Raw genomic sequence first — 21,466 nt, 5'->3', positions numbered from 1 at the left:
CTATCCAAATATACATGTTTCAGAATATTAAGGTACTCACGCAACAATTTTTATAGATGGAGTTTGGCTACGGGCATATAATTTCAAGTACTCACCAAGTACCTCTATAAAATTGTTGCGGAAGTATCTCAGGATTCTTAAACTTGGATATATGGATAGGGCACATAATAGTTCCTATATGAAGTCTTGACCCGACTATGGTAGGTCCCATAGTTTTGGAGCTATGGACCTTTAAAGTTCATTTTTTCATGTTTCGGCAGACTATAACTCGGAAAGGAAGCATTTGTGCACCCAGGTTGGTCTATACTTTTTGTCTTATCTTGGTGTCAGGAATCATCTCCCAAACGTTGTCGGTGTTGTTTTGAAACACCCTGTATAATTATATATGTATTTTAGATTACATGATGTTCAGTGTATCTAATTTCAAGCTTATCAAGCTATAAGCATCTTTCTATGGATTCGTCTGTAAATGAAAACCGTTTTTAACTCTAAAATGAGGATTTTCACTGTGAAGAAGGAGTGTGTTATGATCAAATTTTTGTTTGCATGTGGTGAAAATGCTATTGATATTCATCATAAGAAAAGAATATTTACGGACACACTGCCCTTGCTGACAATACTGTTAAGAAATGATTCCTGAATTTATTGGAGGATGGGAATCAACTGAAAATTTGCCAATGTCTGGGTGTCTAATTTATGCCAGCACAGCAGAAAACAGTTCGTGTTGATATCCTGGTCATGAAGACAATAGGCAAACTATTCGGGTTATCAGTAACCTTACAGGTTTCTACCATGACATTATCAAAAGAATGGTTATAGGTTACTTACAACCGCCTATGGTCAATTTAGTTCGGTCCTTCAACAGTGGGATGAAAAGAAAGCCACCCTCATGTCATTTGCTGTGGTACTTTGACAAGAAGCTGGCAATAAGTGCGAGGTTCGAGTCTGTTATTATAATAAATGAAATGCATGTTCGACTCTTCGATCAAGAAACTAAGAGGCAGTCTAAACAATGGAAACACATCTGTTCGCCTTCACCTAACGATAGCCCTTTTGAATGAAAAGGCCTTCCATTTTCTGTTAAAATAGAGAACTAGTTATCATTGATTTTCCACCGAAGTGACAAACCATCTGTGGGTAGTTTTGGATAAGCGACTACTGTCTTAAGTGTAACAATAACGAGTAAATCTCACTGAAGTTTTGATCCTCAGTGCACCATCGCACCGATTCGGATTTGTACCAGACTTTTATTAGAACAAGAACATCGAAGTACTTCCTCTTCCGTTCTACTCACTTCATCTCGCCCCTAATGACTTCTAGCTGTTTTCAAACTAAACAGTTCACATGCACGCACATATATTTTGCAACCAAAACTGCACTCAAAGTTCATAACATTTTCGTATGTCTAAAGATTCTGCAAAAGGATCTGTTTTGATACGTAAACAGATTGCAACGGCCTGCAAGAATAAATAGGTATTATGTTGAGAAATTAGTTTAAAATATATATATCCGTTGAAACAATACACTCAAAAATATCATGTATTTTTAGCAAGTATATGTTACTCACTATCAATTAAGTAGTGATTACTTACCCCTCAATAGCGACTGCTGAGCCATGAGAATGTTGGGTGGAATCCCTGTATTTGTACCTCGACCTGCTTGTGGAGCCATCAATAACGGTGGAGGAGCGTGGAGATTCTGTGCTCGTGCTGGAGGGGGCTGTTGTCGAAACAAAATATATATATATACAATATCAGAATATTACATTTCAATTATCAAATAATTGCTTCTCGTATTCTTGAAATGAAGTTGAGTAATTTATTCTTTCTCATTTCATGTCGTGTACACAATTTATGGATTAAAAAAAAACACGAATCAGTTTTTCAGGACTATATACTGTAATACATGAATTAACCAACAGCCACTGCATTAACAACCCAATATGGATCAAAAAACTTAATAAATTTTATTTAAATACACAAAACGCATTTTAACATACACAAAAGTTTTGAGTCTTTACTTATTTCTTAGAAGTATAATACTTAGATAATCTACATGTTTTAACACTCGGGTCATTCCATGTCAATTTAACAGCTCATAACGCCAGTAGACAGCATCATCAAGAGATTTCTGCAAAAGTTCTCTGTTTACTAGTAAGGGAATATGGCAATATTTTAGGTTTTTTGGTTGAAGAGCTACGAAGATACAGCCCATTAAAGTTTGTCAGCTACCTAAAATAGTTGTGAATATTAAGTGCATAATGAAACAAAAACACAGAAAACGTATAAAGATGGCTAGAGCCATGATTCTTTTAAGCACTGTATTACCTGTTATTTGTGGAATAAGGTAACATTGGTTTAAGCTCAGGAATCCAACAGTGTAACTACTTGTTTTATACCACTTTTATTTTGCTTGGTATGGAATACGGTTTATATATATTTATAAAAGAAGTCCTGACTGACTGATCAACGCCTAGGGCAAACGCTTAAGAGGCCTAATCACTGCGAAATTAAAATACCGCTAATTTTACAGTAATTATGTGATATCTTCAAATAGATAAAAGATAATCGAAATGTGGAACAAGAGCGCCCTAGACAATATTATTTTGCATGAGGTACCGTTATTACGAGTCATCTAGTAGCATTCCGTTTGCAGCCATTTATAAACGCGAAAATAAATATTGATTTTCTAAATGGCTGGAAATCGAATGCAGACAAGTGAACCGTGATAACGTATCTCATGTGAAATAATATTGTCAAGGGCGCTCTTGTTCCACATTTCGATTCTCTTTTATCTATTTGAAGGTATCACATAATTACTGTAAAATTAGCAGTATTTTAATTTCGCCGTAATGGGACCTCTTAAGCTACAAACTTGAAATATTGACGGTACATAAGATTTGTGACGTAAGGTAAGGCAGGATTCTCAGAAATTCGACGTGGATGCGGGGTTGCAATTATTATGTCAGTATCTTGGAATTCCAAAAGGTCAGAGACATTTAATTTGGTGTTTGAACTTTTCATTTACAATAATTAAACAGGTGTTTCAGCCTTTTTTGATATTTGCCCCAGAAAGGAAGAAGACATGGAGAGAAAAAAAAAGCGGTGAAGGTTGCAATTATTATAAACGACGTCTATATCTCTAATTTATTGAGATTTGACACACGAAATTTGGTACCTGGACCCTCATTTAAAATTATTAAACACGCATTTAACACAGTATTCTACAGTTCCAGTTCAGTTTGTCTTTCTTTCAAACATAAAATGAAACTGTATTTGAAACTGATCATCATCTCTATTTAATCACGGAAATATATTAGTTAAAATATCACCGTAATACACACACTCTTTTTAAACCTGCATTTTAAATTAATCGACGATTTAAAAAATAGGAGAGAAAGTAGTCAGTAAATACATAAGATATAGAACTATAAATTAAAACTAAGACATAGACAGATGAAACAATACATACAGGCTCGATAACGACAATTATTTTCCCTTAATATTATTATAGAGATATAACAACTAAGACAGATGAAAACTACAGTGGTATATTACTATTAAATACATCGTACAATGTACTAGCAGGAATAATACGAGAAAACGAAATGAAATGGAATATTGAATTTTAAGTTCCACAACTGACCCCATATATACCAAAAAGATGAAAATATACAAATAAATTATGACTAATACTCATATAAAGATGAGAAATTGGGAAGGAACAGAAGTACTACAAAGAAATTAATATACAGGAAATTAAGACTGTTCGAAATAACACAATTTAACGCTTATAAACCACTTGAGAGTCTTGAAACTGGTAACTAATTATTATATGACTTAAGTATATGACAGTGAGGTTTCGTTAGATCCGCATCTGTATTAATATATACTGTCTTTAGCACCTTAAAAATAAATAGGTGCACACTTCAATCAATAATGTCATTCATATTTTGCTTCCAAATGCACCAGCTACTTTTAATAGAATAAAATCATCGAAGACGAACAGCTGGTGTAGAGTTCCTTGCAGAAAAAACCGTGGCTCACTTCGGAGTGAGGGGAAGCTATATGGTTAACATTGTCCTCTTGCACGGGGAGCCGGATTCAATTCCCGATGCAAACAAGCTCCCGATTCCTAGCAAGTTTTAGTGGTACGGATCCCACTTTAAGCTGTAAGTCCATGTTTCATTTAGCTTTGGAGCTAAAACGGGATGTTATGATTCTACACCAACCATCTATTCAATGGTTTCGATTGGTTGGAGTTCAACGTTACATTTCAGCACCAAGACAATATAAGACGTTGACCCACAGTGGAATCTGACAACACGAACTTCTACTGGGAACTGGACACGAGTCTCCTGCACCGAAAGCACGAAGCTAATCATAGAGTAACAGAAGTCAATCGTTTAAGAACTAAATAATTTATAATAATTCTACTTCATCAGTTTTGACAATAACTACCAGTGTAGACTTTAAAACCCTTTTTAGCACGAAGACTATGAGGAGTGTGAACTTACCATTTAACGTAAACCACATTCAGGAACAGAACCTGGGCCTTCTGCCACAATCATTAACTATTTAGCATGTGGAAGCTCATAGTAACTACTACTTTTACAAAGTTACGAAAGTTACTTACGCCTTTTAACAATGGCGGTATAACATTGGGGCTGGGCTGCTTGTTCTGATTGGCTCTGACTAGAGGTGGTGGAGCTTGTTGTTGTGGAGGAGGAGGCAATTTCCCTGATGATGGTACTTTAGTTGATGGTGGCGGTTGAGCAGTAGCGACAACAGCGATGTTTTCTTTCATCTGTTGTGATTGGCGGAGTTTCTTCAGGAGAACAAGTTTCATTTCTTCATTTCTTAGTTCCTCTTTTAGTTTCTTAATTAGCTGCTCTCGTTCGGCTAACTCTTCTTTCGTCAATTCCTATTCAATCAGAAAACAAGGAAAATTGTCAAGACACAAAATACTTAGTCAATTACATAAACATAAAAAATTCATAACGATAAATTAAGGAACTAAAGGCAATTCCTTTTGCATTACTTGCATGCTACTAAGCACTCTTAAATATTAATTTCGCAGCTCTATAGCTAACAAAATATGCTGAATAATAAAAGGGTAGCACATCAGTTTACATTATGAAGCTAACTTCACAGATCATCATTGTTAAGCCACTTGTTCACATTTCGCAACCTGAGATATGCATTCTACTCGATATCATACTTCTTGGTAGTTTCTTCTCAATCTTTCAGATTACTTTTCCATTGGATACATTACTGATAAAAGACAATAATTACGCTTTTATTTCCTACGTCTTTCACAAAATATCCTGCATTCACAGAATGCTAGTACAGTTAGCAGACATGTTGCTACCACCCGTATTTGCAAGTTTCTATCTCTTCTTCCTTTCAAAATGAATAATATTTAAGACAGAAATATATATATATATATATATATATATATATATAATCCGCAGATTTCTACGTATAATTATGAACAATTGCGAACAAAACTGTATTCTAATTTCAGTCCTCATTGTGAACGTAAATACCAGAATAAGACACCTCCAAAGATGATCGTCAAATTAATTTTAAAAAAATACAACACTTTAGAAATGCTAATGGAGAGCATTGCATTTAATGAATGAATGAACTACTATCATGGCAGTTAATAAGATCACTGAATGGTCACACTATTATCTTTCTGAAAGAAAATCATACAAAGAGAATAAAAAGTTGTGTACATCTAAATAAGTATAGCAACATACATACCTTTATAGGTGGCAGTGGAGGCATTTCACCCTCATCACTATCACTATCAAAACCGTTCGCATATCCATTCACTCGGGGTTCTTCATCCGACAATAAAACTACATCAGGACTCTCTGCATAGCTCCGCTCCGTCCTAGGCCGTAGGTTTCTTCGTGGATACATGTCTGGAAAATCTTTTATGCTGTGAGTTAAGACTTCTTGCCTGAGAAATGAGCCGTCACCGCCTCCAAGTTCCTCAACATTATGAACATTTCGCAATGGACGAGACAAGTCTTGAGGTAATTCAGCAGGTGACTTTCCATGGTCCGAATCTCTTTCTTTCCTAAAGAATAACTACATTTAATACACAAATATCTCTACAGAATGAAATATGAAAAGCAAGATAAAATACATATAACAATATTATACTCAATTAAAAGTAAATTGTGCTATGTCCACAGGAACTGTCACTTGAACTTTTACTTCGGGTGTTGTGAGCATGTTGTAGCTATATCTGAAAGTTTGTGCTCGTGAGATTAAGCTACTTCTCTACTTTCATGTAATGACGAATCAACTCACATTGCAAGATTTTATATTGGTAATAAACCAGCAGATAGAACTGGTTTCATTTAGCGAATCAATTAAATTATTATTCAGTTTCAAGATTAATGATTATGGACAGGACTAGGGTGTATGAATTATAATACTTCTACGAACAATAGCTGGACATACCGATGCTAATCAATAACGCTCATAAACGAGAATTTGATGCTTTTCATCTAATGTCTAACATGCAATGAGTAGCAAACAGATGAACTTCAACCTAAGTTTTGGATAATATATATTTTGTATGCTGATATTGTTATCTTTTGTTTATTTTATTTTTATTTTTTATTTATTTATTTATTTATTTTTGAGTTTTATGCCCTATGTTCATGCTATTTGGACTTGAAAGAAAGTCAATGAGAAATAAATGATGATACAGAAATTAATGATAAAAGGGTAATGCATAGTTCTGGACAACAGCAGGCCAATACACAAGCACACTGGGCAAGAGAAATTAGTTACCCCTAAAAATTTAATTGAGATAGGATAACATCACCTCTAGTCAAAAAAAAAAATTACGTCCCACAAATATATGCACCAAGGCTAAGAGAGAAGGTAATGATGAGATGGATTATAATCATGGAATGGTTAATGGGGGACCAAACAAGACAACTAGGGATGGCCAAAAATTTTCGGCCGGATCCAGTGAGATCCGGATCCGGATCTCGGATCTCAGATCTTGATTCGTATCCAAACCTATATCTGAAATTCTGATGATAAAATTGAATATCTAAAATTCGTTAAAACTTTTTTCGGATTCACTGATATAGTAGGTTGCTGTGCTTTTAAATGTTTCCATAACACGTTTGTGCTACCTTTGTTCTTTATTTTATTTTAACCTTGCAATATTTACATGTTGCACTTTCTGTCGAAGTGTCTTTAGTAAAATGTTTCCAAGTTTGATTTCTTCCCATTTCAGAGTATAGTGAACTGTCTGAAAACTGATGTAAATGGTAACAAATTCTTCTGTTTAGCTCCTCTTCGAAACTTAATGTTAGCTTCACATTGAACATATTTATTTTATTCTTAGAAAATAAACTTTCTTCTTTTCTCATACACAAATGAAATATATTTTAGATAAGGCCCTTCTAATCGCAGGGATAGTAGACAAAACAAACTCTTTATTAATAGTAGTTTCTGACTCACGAGTCCAACCACCAATAAATATAATAATGAATATCTTTCACTTCGAAGGTATATACAACAAAAAATATACACTGGTTGGCGTGGAACAACAGTAGATTTTTAAACATACACACGAGAATTTCAGGAAAGCGATATGGTTGTGTTCGTTGTATGACTTTATTACCTAACTTATGGCTTGCCCTTCTGAGGTTGGGAGTTTGTTGAAGGAGTAAATAAAAAAGATATTTCTGTTATTTTTTCTTCACCCTTCAGGTTTCTTTAATCATACATTGCAGGACGTAACCAAAACAAATCCATGCATCGTATCATTGAAGCGTTTTGTATATTAAAGTGTTCAAAAATATTTAACATATTCGCATTTGTTCATGTGATCTCAGGATTTTCAATTCTCGGTGGGAACATACATGAGAAAATTGAAAGCTGAAACAATATGAAAATAGTATTTAAAAGTCAGAAAATTGATATTAAAACTTTAGCTTTCTATTGGAACTGTAAGGATGTAGTTAAATTAACCCACACGTTTCGTGAAGATATATTACGTCGTTATTGTTTATTTACTATAAGCTACCAGAGGCCACTTTACACTGTAGTAATCAACAGATGAAAAAATTGGAAAAGGAATGGAAGAAAGGTCTCCATAGCCTTAGATCAAGGTACTAACCTAGCATTTGCCCAGTATAACTGAGGAACAACCCTGGAAAATCCTCAGTCAGGATGGCTGGTCTCCGAATTCGAACCCGGTATTATTCAATTGCGAAGCAAGAATCCTAACAAGTAGCCTGAGCTCACTCCGTATTATTATTATTATTATTATTTAATTAACGTAATATTTTAAAATTAGTGCAAATTAAACCGTAATTTCTTTATTGCTGATGTTATAGTTAATAAGCCTACATGAGACATCAGTCCCCCATCAAGAAAGAATACTAGAACTGGAATTCAGGAAGCGGGGGTGAAGAGATTAATAAGGATGAGGAAACTATGTACGATGCAAAAACTGAGTAATTATGACTTCATCACAGATATATTCACTTACATACGTCAATTAATATTTCTCTGATACAGGGCACTCTTACTTTCTATAGTGGCAGGAAAATGGCACGCTTTTGTAAACGAACACACTAAGCACGTCCGTGTAGGCGCAATGTCCGTGCAAAGAAACATAGATAAAACTAGAAAAAAAAAAAAAATAGGGAAAGCGAGGGGGGAAATGATAAACCGCCCTTCAACTTAAAAAAAAAAAAAAAAAAAAACTAAACTTAGAGCTACGAAAGACGCGATGCGAATTTTATTGAAAAGATTGTTTTTCCTTAGTGATTAGTTGTGCTAACTATGAACATGAATTAAAAAGAAAACAAGTAGCTAGCTCTGAGTTTCGCAAACTAGTTGAAAAGAAAATATTGGATAAAATTTAATAATAAAGAAGGCATTTATGATAATTAAAAGAAACTAAACTCTTGGCACGACAGTCCTTCTGTTCCTACCAGCGGGCTTACGACAAAGTAAGGATGTGTAATCAACACATCGACACCCGAAGTCCTTATGCCGGCTTTCTAGACTGGAGTCCGCTACCTCTTACTTAAGATAACTCTCCAATTGTCCTCACGATGCTGGGTCAACATCGAAATTGAACTCATGCCTCTCCGGAAATTGAACTCATGACCACGGGCATCGAAGGCGGTCTCCGTCTTCTATAGACGAAAAGCTATATTTACTCACATTATCTAATACAGAAATAAGTTCTGATTCTCTAATAGCTGCTAATGGTGATGGTCAAGGTTCACCGAAGCATGATCCCAAACCCAAACTGAGATATTGATGTCACTGGAACGCCTGAAAAGTCATTGTGGGTAAGTGAATTGTCCACTTGCCAGGATGAAGGGCAATGGTAATGTGAAATGCGGGGCTGTCACAGGTACTACTTATATTATGATAATTGGATTTATAATATTCTATGTTGCCATAAACCCTCTTCAAGAACATAACTGTTAATCTTAGCTTTGAAAATATTACATAAGGAGTTTTATTGCTATCATTAGGATGCATTAGGAATTATCGGATTGATTTTAACGCTTAACTTTTATATCTCTTCTGATTTACGAATATTTAAATCGCGATTACCCCTTAAGGTCAATTAGTGATATTTTAAATCATTTCGAACCAACTTTATATATGATTAGTCTTGTTATATGGGAATATGAGACCAGAAGCAGACTACAGGCTAAGTCCAAAAGAATCTTGGCCGACCTCCTGATAAACCACGTCTTTCAGCAAGGTGAATTGTGGCAATCCGATACCCACATGAGGAAATCTTCGGTTCAATGTGAAAGCTTCCACAAGAACCAGCACTCTAATCAGTGAAATGTGTTTTGTTAATTTTTATTCAATGTGAACGTACCTAACTTTATTGCTAAAAAAGAAAAGGCATTTATTTCAAACAGTCGCCATTACAGTTTTTGTATTTGAACACAACACTCATGAAAAGTCATGTTAAATCGCGACTTGCCCCTGAAAAAGAATATTTATCTGTTTTTAGTTTCTCGTGTTCCCCAAAGTACATGCGGAATTAGTGCAAATGCCTTCCGCTCGCATTTCCTAGGTACAAACGACTACGATGGTTTCCAGATCTCAAATATTTATCTTTCAACCTGATTCTATGTATGAAAACGAAATTTCAAATCTAGATAAAGGGCACCAAAATTCATAGTTTATTCTCGGTGCTCATATTGTGATTTACTAAATAATTATTAAATCTAATTGTAAGGTATACATTTGATATTTTGAGCAGACTGAGCAAGATAAATATATGTAAAAACTAGTCAATACTTGTCTTAACTGTTTATGTTTTCTTAACTGTTAATGAAATAGATGTATTCAGGAATTTTAAATATTCGAGTTTTGTATTCCGGTTTCAAATATAAATATATGTGTATTTCATCTCGGTTCTGCAACCGGGTGGACCTAGATTCGACATTCGAACTCTCATCCGGATCAAATCAGATTATTTTTTAGTAAGACAAGCATTTGATCTTTAGTGTCGAATGAAGGAGACAAATAGACTTGTCAATATTCGTCTTAATTTTCTGTTTTCTTCTTCACTGTCAGGACTTCGTGAAATTACTTTCGGCGAATTTTTGATATTCAAGTTTATCACAATTGGGTGGGATGTGGGTTTGGATAAGAATCAAGATCTGAGATCCGGATTTCGGATCCAGATCCGAATTTCGAACCCAGATCCGAGATCCGGATCCGGATCTAGATCCGAAATCCGAGATCCGGACCCAATCAGATCCGGTTCTTCGGATCCGGCCATCCCTACCTCGAGCCACGCACACGGTGTTCGTTCACCACAAAGCCCACTCTTAGGAGCAGCTGGGATAGAACCAGGGACCCCATACTCCAAGGGTGAGTTCTCTACCACGAGCCACCACGGTCCCCACGGATATTTATGAACACGACAGTTATTATCTTGGAAGATGAGATTGTCCACTGCGTATTCAGCATGATGTTGAAGGAAAGGCAACACCTCGATACTGTGAATGTCCGAATAGATATGATCGTTGATGTTCATATTCACCTGCATGAATATGCTCAAGTCATGGTGCGGAAAAATCGCCATACCGCTATACATAACCTTCACCCGCTACAATCACACACTGCGATTAAACTTCATCCGTATTTCGGTGCATTCGACGACTTTAGTCACTGGAATACAGGTGAAACTGCGACGTCAGATCACACTATACGTTTCCGGCCCCCCACAATACAGTCTACGTTCTTGAGCCCATTTGAGATACTAAGTTTTATGCATCGCAGTGAGAAATGATTTTTTCGCAATATTCTTCCAGAAATTGATTGGGATGATTCTCCACACATGACTTGTCAACAGTCTCTCTGGTTTAAGATGTTGCAACTCGACTGCTTAGATTTTGAGTTTGGCGTCTCGTCCAGCAGCAAGGATATATGAGACGTGTCTTGTGACTAAAATTCTGATATCGTTTTGAATTCACCACGCGTGTTATACCATTCCTTGTAAATAGCTGGACAGTCCCCTTTGAAACCACCTCAAATCAACACCTTAATTTCCTGTGAGCCCAAACACAATGTCTCCTTTTACACATATAAAATTCTGTCACACCTCTGCTTCGACCCATCCTGAGAAGTTATTTCCACACAACTGATTAGCACATTCACTCCAATTAATAGTAATGGTCACGTGCCTGTGTGTGTTGCGTTACCAGGGAATCCCCATTAATAATAGAGACGGATCAATGTTACGTCATGAGTTTCTTTTTTTTTTTCTGCTGTGCGTAACACTCATGCCCTGAGTGGGGTTAGACAACTCTTGCGATCGCCCCCGTAACACCTTACAACACCTGACCCAACCTGGTTATATGTTTCATGTATGACTTAAAAGCATAACATAGTTATAAGCAGGGCTTGAAAATTCCACTCGCCTGCTCACCAGTGGCGAGTACTTTTTTACATTTGGCGAGTAAAGGTGATAAATTAGAAATGTAAATTTAAGAATAAATAGCAGATATCACTCTTTTTTATTATTATTTGTAAGAGACATGTCAATAAACAAAATACAAAATGTACTGATATGTTTATTCTATCGCAAAGTGATTTTCGTTTATCTGTATAAACATTGTGTCTGCAAAACGGTCTGACTAGTAGATTTTTTGGCTGGCGAGTACTTGCAAGTAAGATTTTTCAAGCCCTGGTTATAAGCGTAGTGATCTGAGAACTCTTTGAATACTTCAGTCGTACTGCAACTCGATTCAAACTTAAATTATATAATTAATTAATTGCAAATAAATAAATAAATGAAATATTCCATGCTGAGGATCTACGAAATGTAGATTTACAGTTTAATGTGGAATTCTATCTACATTCATTTCCAACCATGAATTTCCTACACCAAATAGTCTCACGTAACGTTAATTTAGCCATGATAGGTCTGACAATCTGTTTTGTGACGCTTTATATGTTTTTAGTAACTCTTCGGAGATTAACATTTTTATTTTAGATGACACTTACTTCACACTGAGATCCACCACGGCATCCTCATCAACATCCATTTTTTCCATTTCCACACCAGTCTGGTCGATTTACAAGATAAATTATGTCCAACCCTCGTCAGCCTAAAAATAAAGAGTCACATATTTAAAATGGAAGGTTACACATTTTTTCAAGCAATAGATTACAAAATAAAATGATTTTTCATACTACTGGATAGCAATAAGCTAGCCACGAGCACGGATGTAAGCTACCATATTTGACTAATCGATTTATAGAATTACAGAAATGTCATAAAAACAACAAATTATATTATAAGTGTACAAACTGTTGGAGACCACAAAAAAACCGATTATTATTACGGAGCTACGTTAAGGATCCAGTGCAGAAGCGTGCTTTTGAAAGCTTCAAGTGACAAGAGAGAATATATTATTCATGAAATAAATAAATAATTTTGTAGGCATAAATGTGAATTTCTTTATCCGCGATATTGCCAAGTATTAAATATGCATCCCCATGGGTTCAATTCAACAAGATAAATCAAGGGTATGGATCCAAACAAATACGCGTATCTACAGCAAAATACAAAACTTTTATATTGCCGTAACTTTATCATATAAAGCAGCTTCCATTACTTGAGAGTTTCCAGGGTGATTTAGTGGCTTTCAAAGGCTCGTTAATAAAGGCATTAATATTGATGAAACACCAAACAGTAGATGTTTTAAATGAAACAAAGAACACCTCTGGATAAACTATTTGTGTACGATAAATCTAGAACACATACTACTCAATGCATGAGTTTATTTCCATTACGGCGCTAAAGGAAGATGAGGATTTTAATTTAGGAGGAAAGAAAAAAAATCTAAACAAAATACGTAATTGAAGTCCAAGCAAGAAAGAATGCGTTCCGTACACAATGAACAAGCTCACGCGAAGATGTATGTTAATTATCAATACAGTAATAGTTGCAAGTACGTTACTTTCCCTCAAATGATGCAGGTGCAATTTTTTAAAAAGATGATTTAATACAGTGTTCCTTCCATGTTCTTTAATGATGTACCTTTAAAGTTAATTAAAATATTAGTTAGAGGTTGATTAATTTATATTGAGCCAAAGTCAATGTGCAACTGTACTGCACATGTGCGCCTTGAGATTGCCACGAGGCAAACTACAGTGTTTATCATGCAGTAGAGCAGTGTGGTCGAGCGTAGTCTGATGCCACTGAAACTGAACAGATTCTAGGAGGCGTTCATTTGTTACCCTTTCCGACACTACATTCACAACGTCGCATCTTAGAAATGTGCCAAATGCCTAATTTTCGTGTAGGTCGTGCCACTGTGAATCGTTATGCGGCACAGAGTCCTGGGCCCACCATACCGACGAGAGCAGCTAGAAACCGTCCACCGTGCAGAGGACCCCGACGCTATTGAGTGTGGTTCGGCGTATAGTGGCCTCCGAAAATCCCCCTACATAACATGTGATGGCCAGCAAATGCCGCACATTGCAGGTGACAATCAACCGGGCCGTTCACAGGGATTTACGCCTCACGGTCATTCGAAAAAGCAATGTGCACATCCTGAAACCGTGTCACGTGGCTGAGCGAAAGAGAAACAGCAGGAAGCTGTATGAACGTCATCTCGCGGGTGATAGGTGGAAATTTGCTGTGACCCTTGATGAGCCGTGGATTTATCTCACATATTCTGGAAAAGTTCGTGCCATTACATACAGACCTGTTGACGCCAAAAACCGAAACACATTCTTCTGTCAGTGCTCAGAGTTTCCCAAAAGAGTTCATGACTGTCGCCGGTTTCTCCTACAGAGGAAAACTGCGTCCCCGAAAAGTGGAGCGAAACATTAAAATCAATGCTGAGTAGTAGCAGACTCATTTCCTGACTGAAATGTACCAGCATGAAATCCCAATACTGTATGGACAAGACGTGAACCAAGGTGAATTACACCAGGACAAGGCATCCAGCCACAGCATAAACATCGCCGGAATTCTATAGCCGTATGGAACTGAAAACTGGAATTATAGCAAATTTACTTCTCTTACATCAATGTCAAGAGTCCAGATGCCAGCTCGGCTTTCATCTCCTATTGTACTTTCGGACTCCTCAAGCGGTGCCTGTCCCATCGTTGAGTACGCACTGTCTTCAGCCTATGGTAAGCACGTACAGAGGAGTGGGATGCAATATCCAATGTCCAGCTGAAACAGAGTGTCTACAAGAATTCCAAAATGAAATTTCGTGACTTTTTCATGACCTTTTCTTTACTAAACCATAACATTTCGTGTCATTCTCAAGAGCGAATTTGGGTGCGAATTAGCCGAATTTTCATGCATGCGATAGAAGCATGCTTTGCTTGCGATTTGATAGTGTCCAAAAGACATTTTTAGTGGTGAATTTTGACGCTTTATAGAACAAAATTTTCTAGTCTGTACTTATATTTGTACAGATAAAAAAATTCCTGACCCAAAAGCTAAATTTCATTACTATTTCTTGACTTTCATGACCGTTTTCTGATTTCATGACTTTCGTGACCGATAGACACCTTGTGAAGCGAAAATTCCGATGCCGAGCAATAGTCTGTAGATCAAACACAACCGGTGGTGGAAACACGGCATTTCGTAGGTTAAGTGGCACATTCAAATTTGGCTCAATATAAATGACTCGACCTCTGCCCTACTTTTCCCTTTATTTCAATCTTTTGTATTATTACCAAGTCAGAATTGTATTTACGAAACACTCAAATTCTACATCAATTCATGAATTTAACATGCGTTGAAGCCACGGTTATTGAGTACATATGACGGAATAGACTTTCAAAATTCCATATAAAAAGTAACCATAATAATACACCAATAATAACACTAGGTATCCAGGAATCAGGTCTTACCAGATTCGAACTCAGATAAGCCATTTTGACATATCTATATTAGAAAGAAAAAAAATAAAAATCGAACTATGAGGTCTGTCCGGAAAGAAACCGAACTGGTGTCCATCGTTTGGGAAAGTTATTCACACTTTCCTCTTGCAAAATAGTTCCCTACACTATTAATACATCATTCCCAGCTGGACTGCACTTTTTCGGAATAGCCTGAAAATCTCGTAGGTGTTTTTTTTTTTTTTTTTTTTTTTTTTTTAAAACATTTTCTATGGATTGGAAACGGCGATCTCTAAGAGTGGATTCCAACTGCGGGAACAGAACTGGAACTGCTGGTACAGAACAGAAGTCTGCAGGTGCCAAATCAGATACGCAGGGACATTGGGGTATAACAGTCGTATTGTTCTTCACCAAAACAACTCACTAATCAGACGCAAAAAATGGCTAGTAGTACTGTCATGGTACAGCATCCATGTTTGTTTACCACATTTTCGGTCTCTTCTTCCTCACAGCCTCCCTCAAATACCTCATCACTTCTAAATAATACTCCTTATTGATAGTTTGCCTATGAAGAGTGCTTTCATAATGAACACTACCACAAAAATCAAATAAAACAATTAAAATCTCTTTAACGTTTGAAAGACTTTGATGTGCTTTTTTGATATCGGCAAAGATTTTCCAACTCATTGGGACTATTGTGCCTTTCTTTCAAGGTCATAATCACAGACAGAAGCTCGTCATCTGTTATGAGTTTTTCAAGCTACCATCTTCGTGCACACGATTCAGAAGAACTTCACAGATTTCTACACTGTTCACTTGTTAGCAACCATGGAACGAATTTTGCAGTTAACACAATCCATGTTCAGTTTTTCAAATAAGATGACATGACAGTACGATTTACTGATTTCTACTTTCTCAGGTATTTCGCGGACGGTCAAACGATGGTTTTTCCTTATAACTTTCTGAACATGAACATCACATCTACCTCGTCTTCCATGGATGTTCTTCCTGATTTGAAATGCTGAAACCATTCGTAACACTGGATTCGGCTCATATATTCTTCTTCATACACTTCCAGCAACATTTTCAAAGTTTCTGTAAATATTTTGCCCAACTGAAACCAAATTTGAGACCCACGTTACTTTTATTATTATTTTCGTAATACTACAAAATCGGCACAAGCATGGAATACAAGTTTACTCCGACGCTCACAGTTTCACAATGATACAAGGAAATATGATGCAATTACCATTGAAATGCTTGGGAAGAATCCTACTATGCGGTGCAGGCAAGCAATCAGAGACCTTTTTATAGATGATGATTTATGAAAGTTTGGTTTCTGGACAGACCTCGTATATCTACTTTAACGAACCACAACTATCAGTAGAGTAAAGGAGACTGTAATAAATGTAAATGAATGATATAATTGGGGGTAATAGTGAGAGAACTGTCGGCAACATCTCGCAAAAAGAAGCACAAGGTGAACAGTCACTGTAAAGTTTAATATAACCTGGGAGCAAATGAAATGAAATCTTTAAATTAATATCCCACAGTTAGGGTCAATGAGGGTAATGACACACTGTCTATGGAGGGTAATTATGACACACCTCTCAGTGATCTTCAACCAGTGTAGGTAAATAAAAATTAAGAGCACAGGCATTTAGTAACATACTTTACAATGCTTTGTCTACATTTTTAAGCTTCAGTTTGGATGTATCAATTCTTTTAACAAACTCATTCAAAGGAATTGTTTTGAAATTTGAGATTCTATCATTAACTTTTATATCTACTCGTGCCGTAACAAAACTCTTCGGGACCCCGGTGCAAGGCGATATTTGGGGCCCCACAAGCGAACGTATTTTTCAATATAATAGTAAAACAAGCAAACACGATATTACATCCATCCACCTCCCCCCCCCCCACATACACACAGAAATACTTTCCTCCAATGAAATCTTAAATAATGGAATAACGTAAGATAGAAAGGGTATATTTACATAGACCCTACTACAGAATATCGCAATTTACGATAATTTTATAGAGCTTTTAAAAAGCACGGTATCGTCTTTTCAGTATTAGTCAAAATGAAAAAAGTAAGAATCGCAAACATTTTTAAGAAAAAACAAAAAATATAAGAAATTCATAGTAATTATACCATAGTTAAACACACGTTATTTACAGAAAAGGAGTAAAATTCTTTATGTGAATTTTTTTATACCCAAATAATGAATTCATACATTTTAACTTCGATAAAAATAATGTATTTGTCCATATTTATTAACTTGCAAGAAAATACAAATGGCGACAAAAAGTTTATTTTTTATTTTAAATAACCCTATGAACTCTAACCCTATTACTAGAAACTATTTCATAAAGCTAGTTTGCAAAACAATTATCGACATTTGTATTCTACGTAACTTCAAAAATGTACTACCTAAAGTTAAAACCTATGGAATTTATTTAGGGAAATAAAAGGAAAAAAGAAAACCTTGGACGGGGATCGAACTCAGAACCTCTGACTCTGTGATCCAACACGCTAAACGTAAGGCTACAGAGCACGGGATTGACAACGCGCATTTTCGTAACGTTTTGGTGCATTGCTTTTTTTTTTTTTTTTTTTGTGTGTGTGTGTGTGTGTGTGTGTGTGTCGATTCAAGCGCCATCTGCGAAGACACTGTTTTCAATTTTGGGTCAAATCACTGTCACTTTTTCAGTAGAATCCAAATGTGCAATAAGAAATAGGGGTTCCCATTTAAAATTTTAAATTTACCCCCGTACTCCCGAAAGGAGTGGGGATAGGGGGTTGCGTTTGGTATCATTGGATGGCTTTTTCGAAACTGTTTATCACGTGTAATTTTTGTTTTGCTAATCATTATACTTCGCGCGATATTGGACCGTTCTGGGACTTTTTCCGCACCCTATATATATATATATATATATATATATATATATATATATATATGGAGAGTAATTATGAGACTCATGCTGGAATCTGTCTCTGTACCCTAGTACCTATGTTAAGTTTTAAAAAAGCTGCAAGGACCTATAATCTTGTTTCTTAGTAAGTTTGAAAATTGTAGACCTACATTATTTTGTTGAAATAGCCTAGGCTGCATATCAATATACTACAACATAAAGAAATAGAAGTAGCCTAAGTTGTTTTTCAGTGATCAGTTTAGAATTTGATCTAAATTGGTTTCGTAAGCCTGTTTTGTAACTTAAAACTATCTAATATAGGCTATTAGCCTATAGGCCTATTATATCAACTCACCAAAATCTTAGAATAACATTAGTAGCTATTTCCACTTTCTTTCTTAGTTATTTTCTTGTAACTCAGCCAAATATTTGTACATCTTTATGCAATAAACACAAAATACCGAAGACTTCTTTGTCTCACAATTACCCATCCGGTGTCTCATAATTACCCTTTTGGTATTACGAGACAGCACAAATTTGACCTTTATTCATCAACTTATGAGATGACAAAATTTCTTGGCAGCAAACTGTTACTCTATTGGCACCAAAAACTGCTGCCTAGGTTAACTGCTTTCAAAGTTAATGTACGCTGAGTGACGTGGAAAAGTTGTGAAATCTTCCTCATAATTACCCTCACTGAACCTATGTCCTTTAAACAAAGGAGATACGTGTAGATCATTAACAAAACTGAAAGACTGTGAAAGAATTAGTAAAATATGAATGTGGACTCCCGTCGCACTAGAGGTGGGTGCTCTGCCATTTACCCACCATGCTCCCGTAAGTTAAATAATACACTATTTTCTTTGCATGTGACTGAACAAATATAAAACAGTAAATATCAATTGACAAACAACCGAGTAATTCGTGTAGAAAGTGCCTCCATTTATACATAGTGTAAGTCATTTACGCGATTCCATGTGCTTGCTACAAAGCCGTAAACAATACAGCAATTGTTGATGATCTTGTCCATATGTTACAAACAATATGAACTCTCTACAATTTACAACTAACCAATTTCTTAATCATCAACACTTGTGTTGTTTGTCTTATTAAAACATGAATATAAAGTTTAGGTCAGTCCATAAATGTTTTAAATTTTCTAACCAGCTATTTATTTATTAGTTAATGCTACTTGCAGCACGATGTTACCAGGAAACGAAGTCCAAGACATCCCCGCTGGTTAGCGCGCGCCTTTGGTACACGAGGCCCACAGTTCGATTCCTGTTGGAAGAGCATTGAAATTAGAACCTATAACAGTGGTTTGGATTCCACCCTGAACTTCTCAGATAGTCTCGGTGCTGAAAAAGACACTGAACTCCAAGTAACCAAATCGGAATAATCTGTTTTTTCGACTCACTACTAGTCACAAGGATTTTGTTAACAAGTGCCATGGTAATACACAGACAAAGAATGTATGCGTTCAACTTCAACAAATCATCACTTTCACTAGTACACTTGAATATACTCCAGTAAATGAGCTATAATAAGCAGCTACATATTTAACATCCCAGTGGCAGATTTCGGATTCAACGCAGAACCATAACTTCATCTGAGATTTTACCTCGATTTTTCCCAACGAAGACATTAATGCTATTTTCTTTTCTTTTTCTTTCTTCAAATTCCTTATTTGACAAATTAAAACCTCTGTAACGTCTATCTACACAAAGGCTTTTCTCGAGAGCTTCGAACTGTGTGGGTTGTCTTGAATACAACATACTGCAACTTAAAGAACATCATGTTTCTCCTATGTATTCGAATAGTCCTCGCTAGTTTAAAGTAACTGACAAAACAAATTGTATCTATGGTTTTCCCACTTTTGCTGGGTTAACCATCTCTTAAAATGACAGTACAGTTGCTTATCAAATATGGACACTATACAAGAAAAGAGAGAGAGAGAAAAAAAACTATTTTCTCCATATAACCGAGACTCGCATAGGAATTATGAATTTCAATCAACTCGAGGTAAACTTATGTTGTCATTTGCAACCTGTTTAATTTACCGATATATAAAGAGCAAAATTATCAAACATATAAAAATTAGTCTGAGTTTTGTGTACGTCTGTACCTCATCAAGCTCAAAAATTTTGATTATAGGCCTTACTACTAATCTCTGTGTGGTAGTAGAAAATCAGTACAGACTCCTACTACAGGAAAACAAACTCTAAAGAATATCTCGAGAAACTGAATCATATCAATGTATTTTCTTGAATACTCTACTTTATATTCTCTCTATAAGGATTACATTTGGTTCAATATGTAGCCATTTGAGACACAGACACAGTCGTTCTTTGTAGCCACATAATCCATTAACATCAATATACGTTCTTTTGAACAATATATTCCCCCCCCCTCCCTCTTTTAACTGTCAGAAACAAGCACTAAAGTTCACAGGATAAGTCAGTGTAATTTTTAATTTCATTTAAGAGTCTTCTGTAACATTAATGAGACGTTTACTTCAAGGTAGTTTTTGTTTACTCAATGCAGTGGGCTAAGCAGTAGGAATCTTACATCTTTGAATTTAGTTCTCAACTGTTTGTTCGGAATTTTAATATATGTGGGATGTTGACAGAATATAGGTAAATTCCGACTGAAGCTTTCCCTTTGTTAGTACCTTTCCTTTTTGGTCATTCGTATGCAAATAGAATAAATCTTAATGACGATTTCCCCTTGCCCTCATTTTATACAAAATTCAAGGGACCTTGCAGTTGATAGTTTATCAGTAACCTTCCACTCATAACAAATAATAAAGCAAAGCAGTTGTATGTATGCATATAAAATGCCATTCCAATATTTAGGAACAAGAATGTAATTAAAGTTGTATATAGTTTGCCAATTTATTTTAGAAAGCGTTGAGAAGCTCGATTGCAGACAATAAATCAAGATTATCAGTAAAGTAACGATGAACAATATTATGCAGCCTATGACTTTCTCTATCATCTAAGTGTTCCGGACATTCAAACAGAAAATGCCGAATACTCTACGACATACTGTAAGAATACATTCTCCGTAATATTGACGTTCATCCCGCGCACCAACTACGAATAAGTTAGAGACGGAAACGCTCCAGAACATCTCTCTGCAACTAT

At 35.9% G+C, this 21,466-nt stretch overlaps 1 protein-coding gene across 3 annotated transcripts in view; it reads right to left on the bottom strand.

Annotated features, from left to right (window-relative positions):
* The window catches only part of simj (transcriptional repressor p66-beta simjang), a 59,335-nt gene that overhangs the window by 29,625 nt on the left and 8,244 nt on the right, over window positions 1–21,466 (bottom strand). For all 3 annotated transcript variants that reach the window (XM_081746857.1, XM_081746873.1, XM_081746865.1), the window contains exons 2-5: window positions 12,543–12,646; window positions 5,769–6,090; window positions 4,636–4,923; window positions 1,593–1,719 (exon numbers count right to left, since the gene is read on the bottom strand). In XM_081746857.1, coding sequence (XP_081602983.1) covers window positions 1,593–1,719; window positions 4,636–4,923; window positions 5,769–6,090; window positions 12,543–12,592 — 787 coding nt within the window. In that variant the 5' untranslated portion in view covers window positions 12,593–12,646. The remainder of the gene's footprint in view (window positions 1–1,592; window positions 1,720–4,635; window positions 4,924–5,768; window positions 6,091–12,542; window positions 12,647–21,466) is intronic.

The sequence above is a fragment of the Thermobia domestica genome, chromosome 2 (assembly GCF_964235325.1).
Source record: "Thermobia domestica chromosome 2, izTheDome1.hap1.1, whole genome shotgun sequence".
Taxonomy (NCBI): Eukaryota; Metazoa; Arthropoda; class Insecta; order Zygentoma; family Lepismatidae; genus Thermobia; species Thermobia domestica.
The sequence above is the reverse complement of the archived record's forward strand: the minus strand, read 5'-3'. Positions and strand labels throughout refer to the sequence as shown.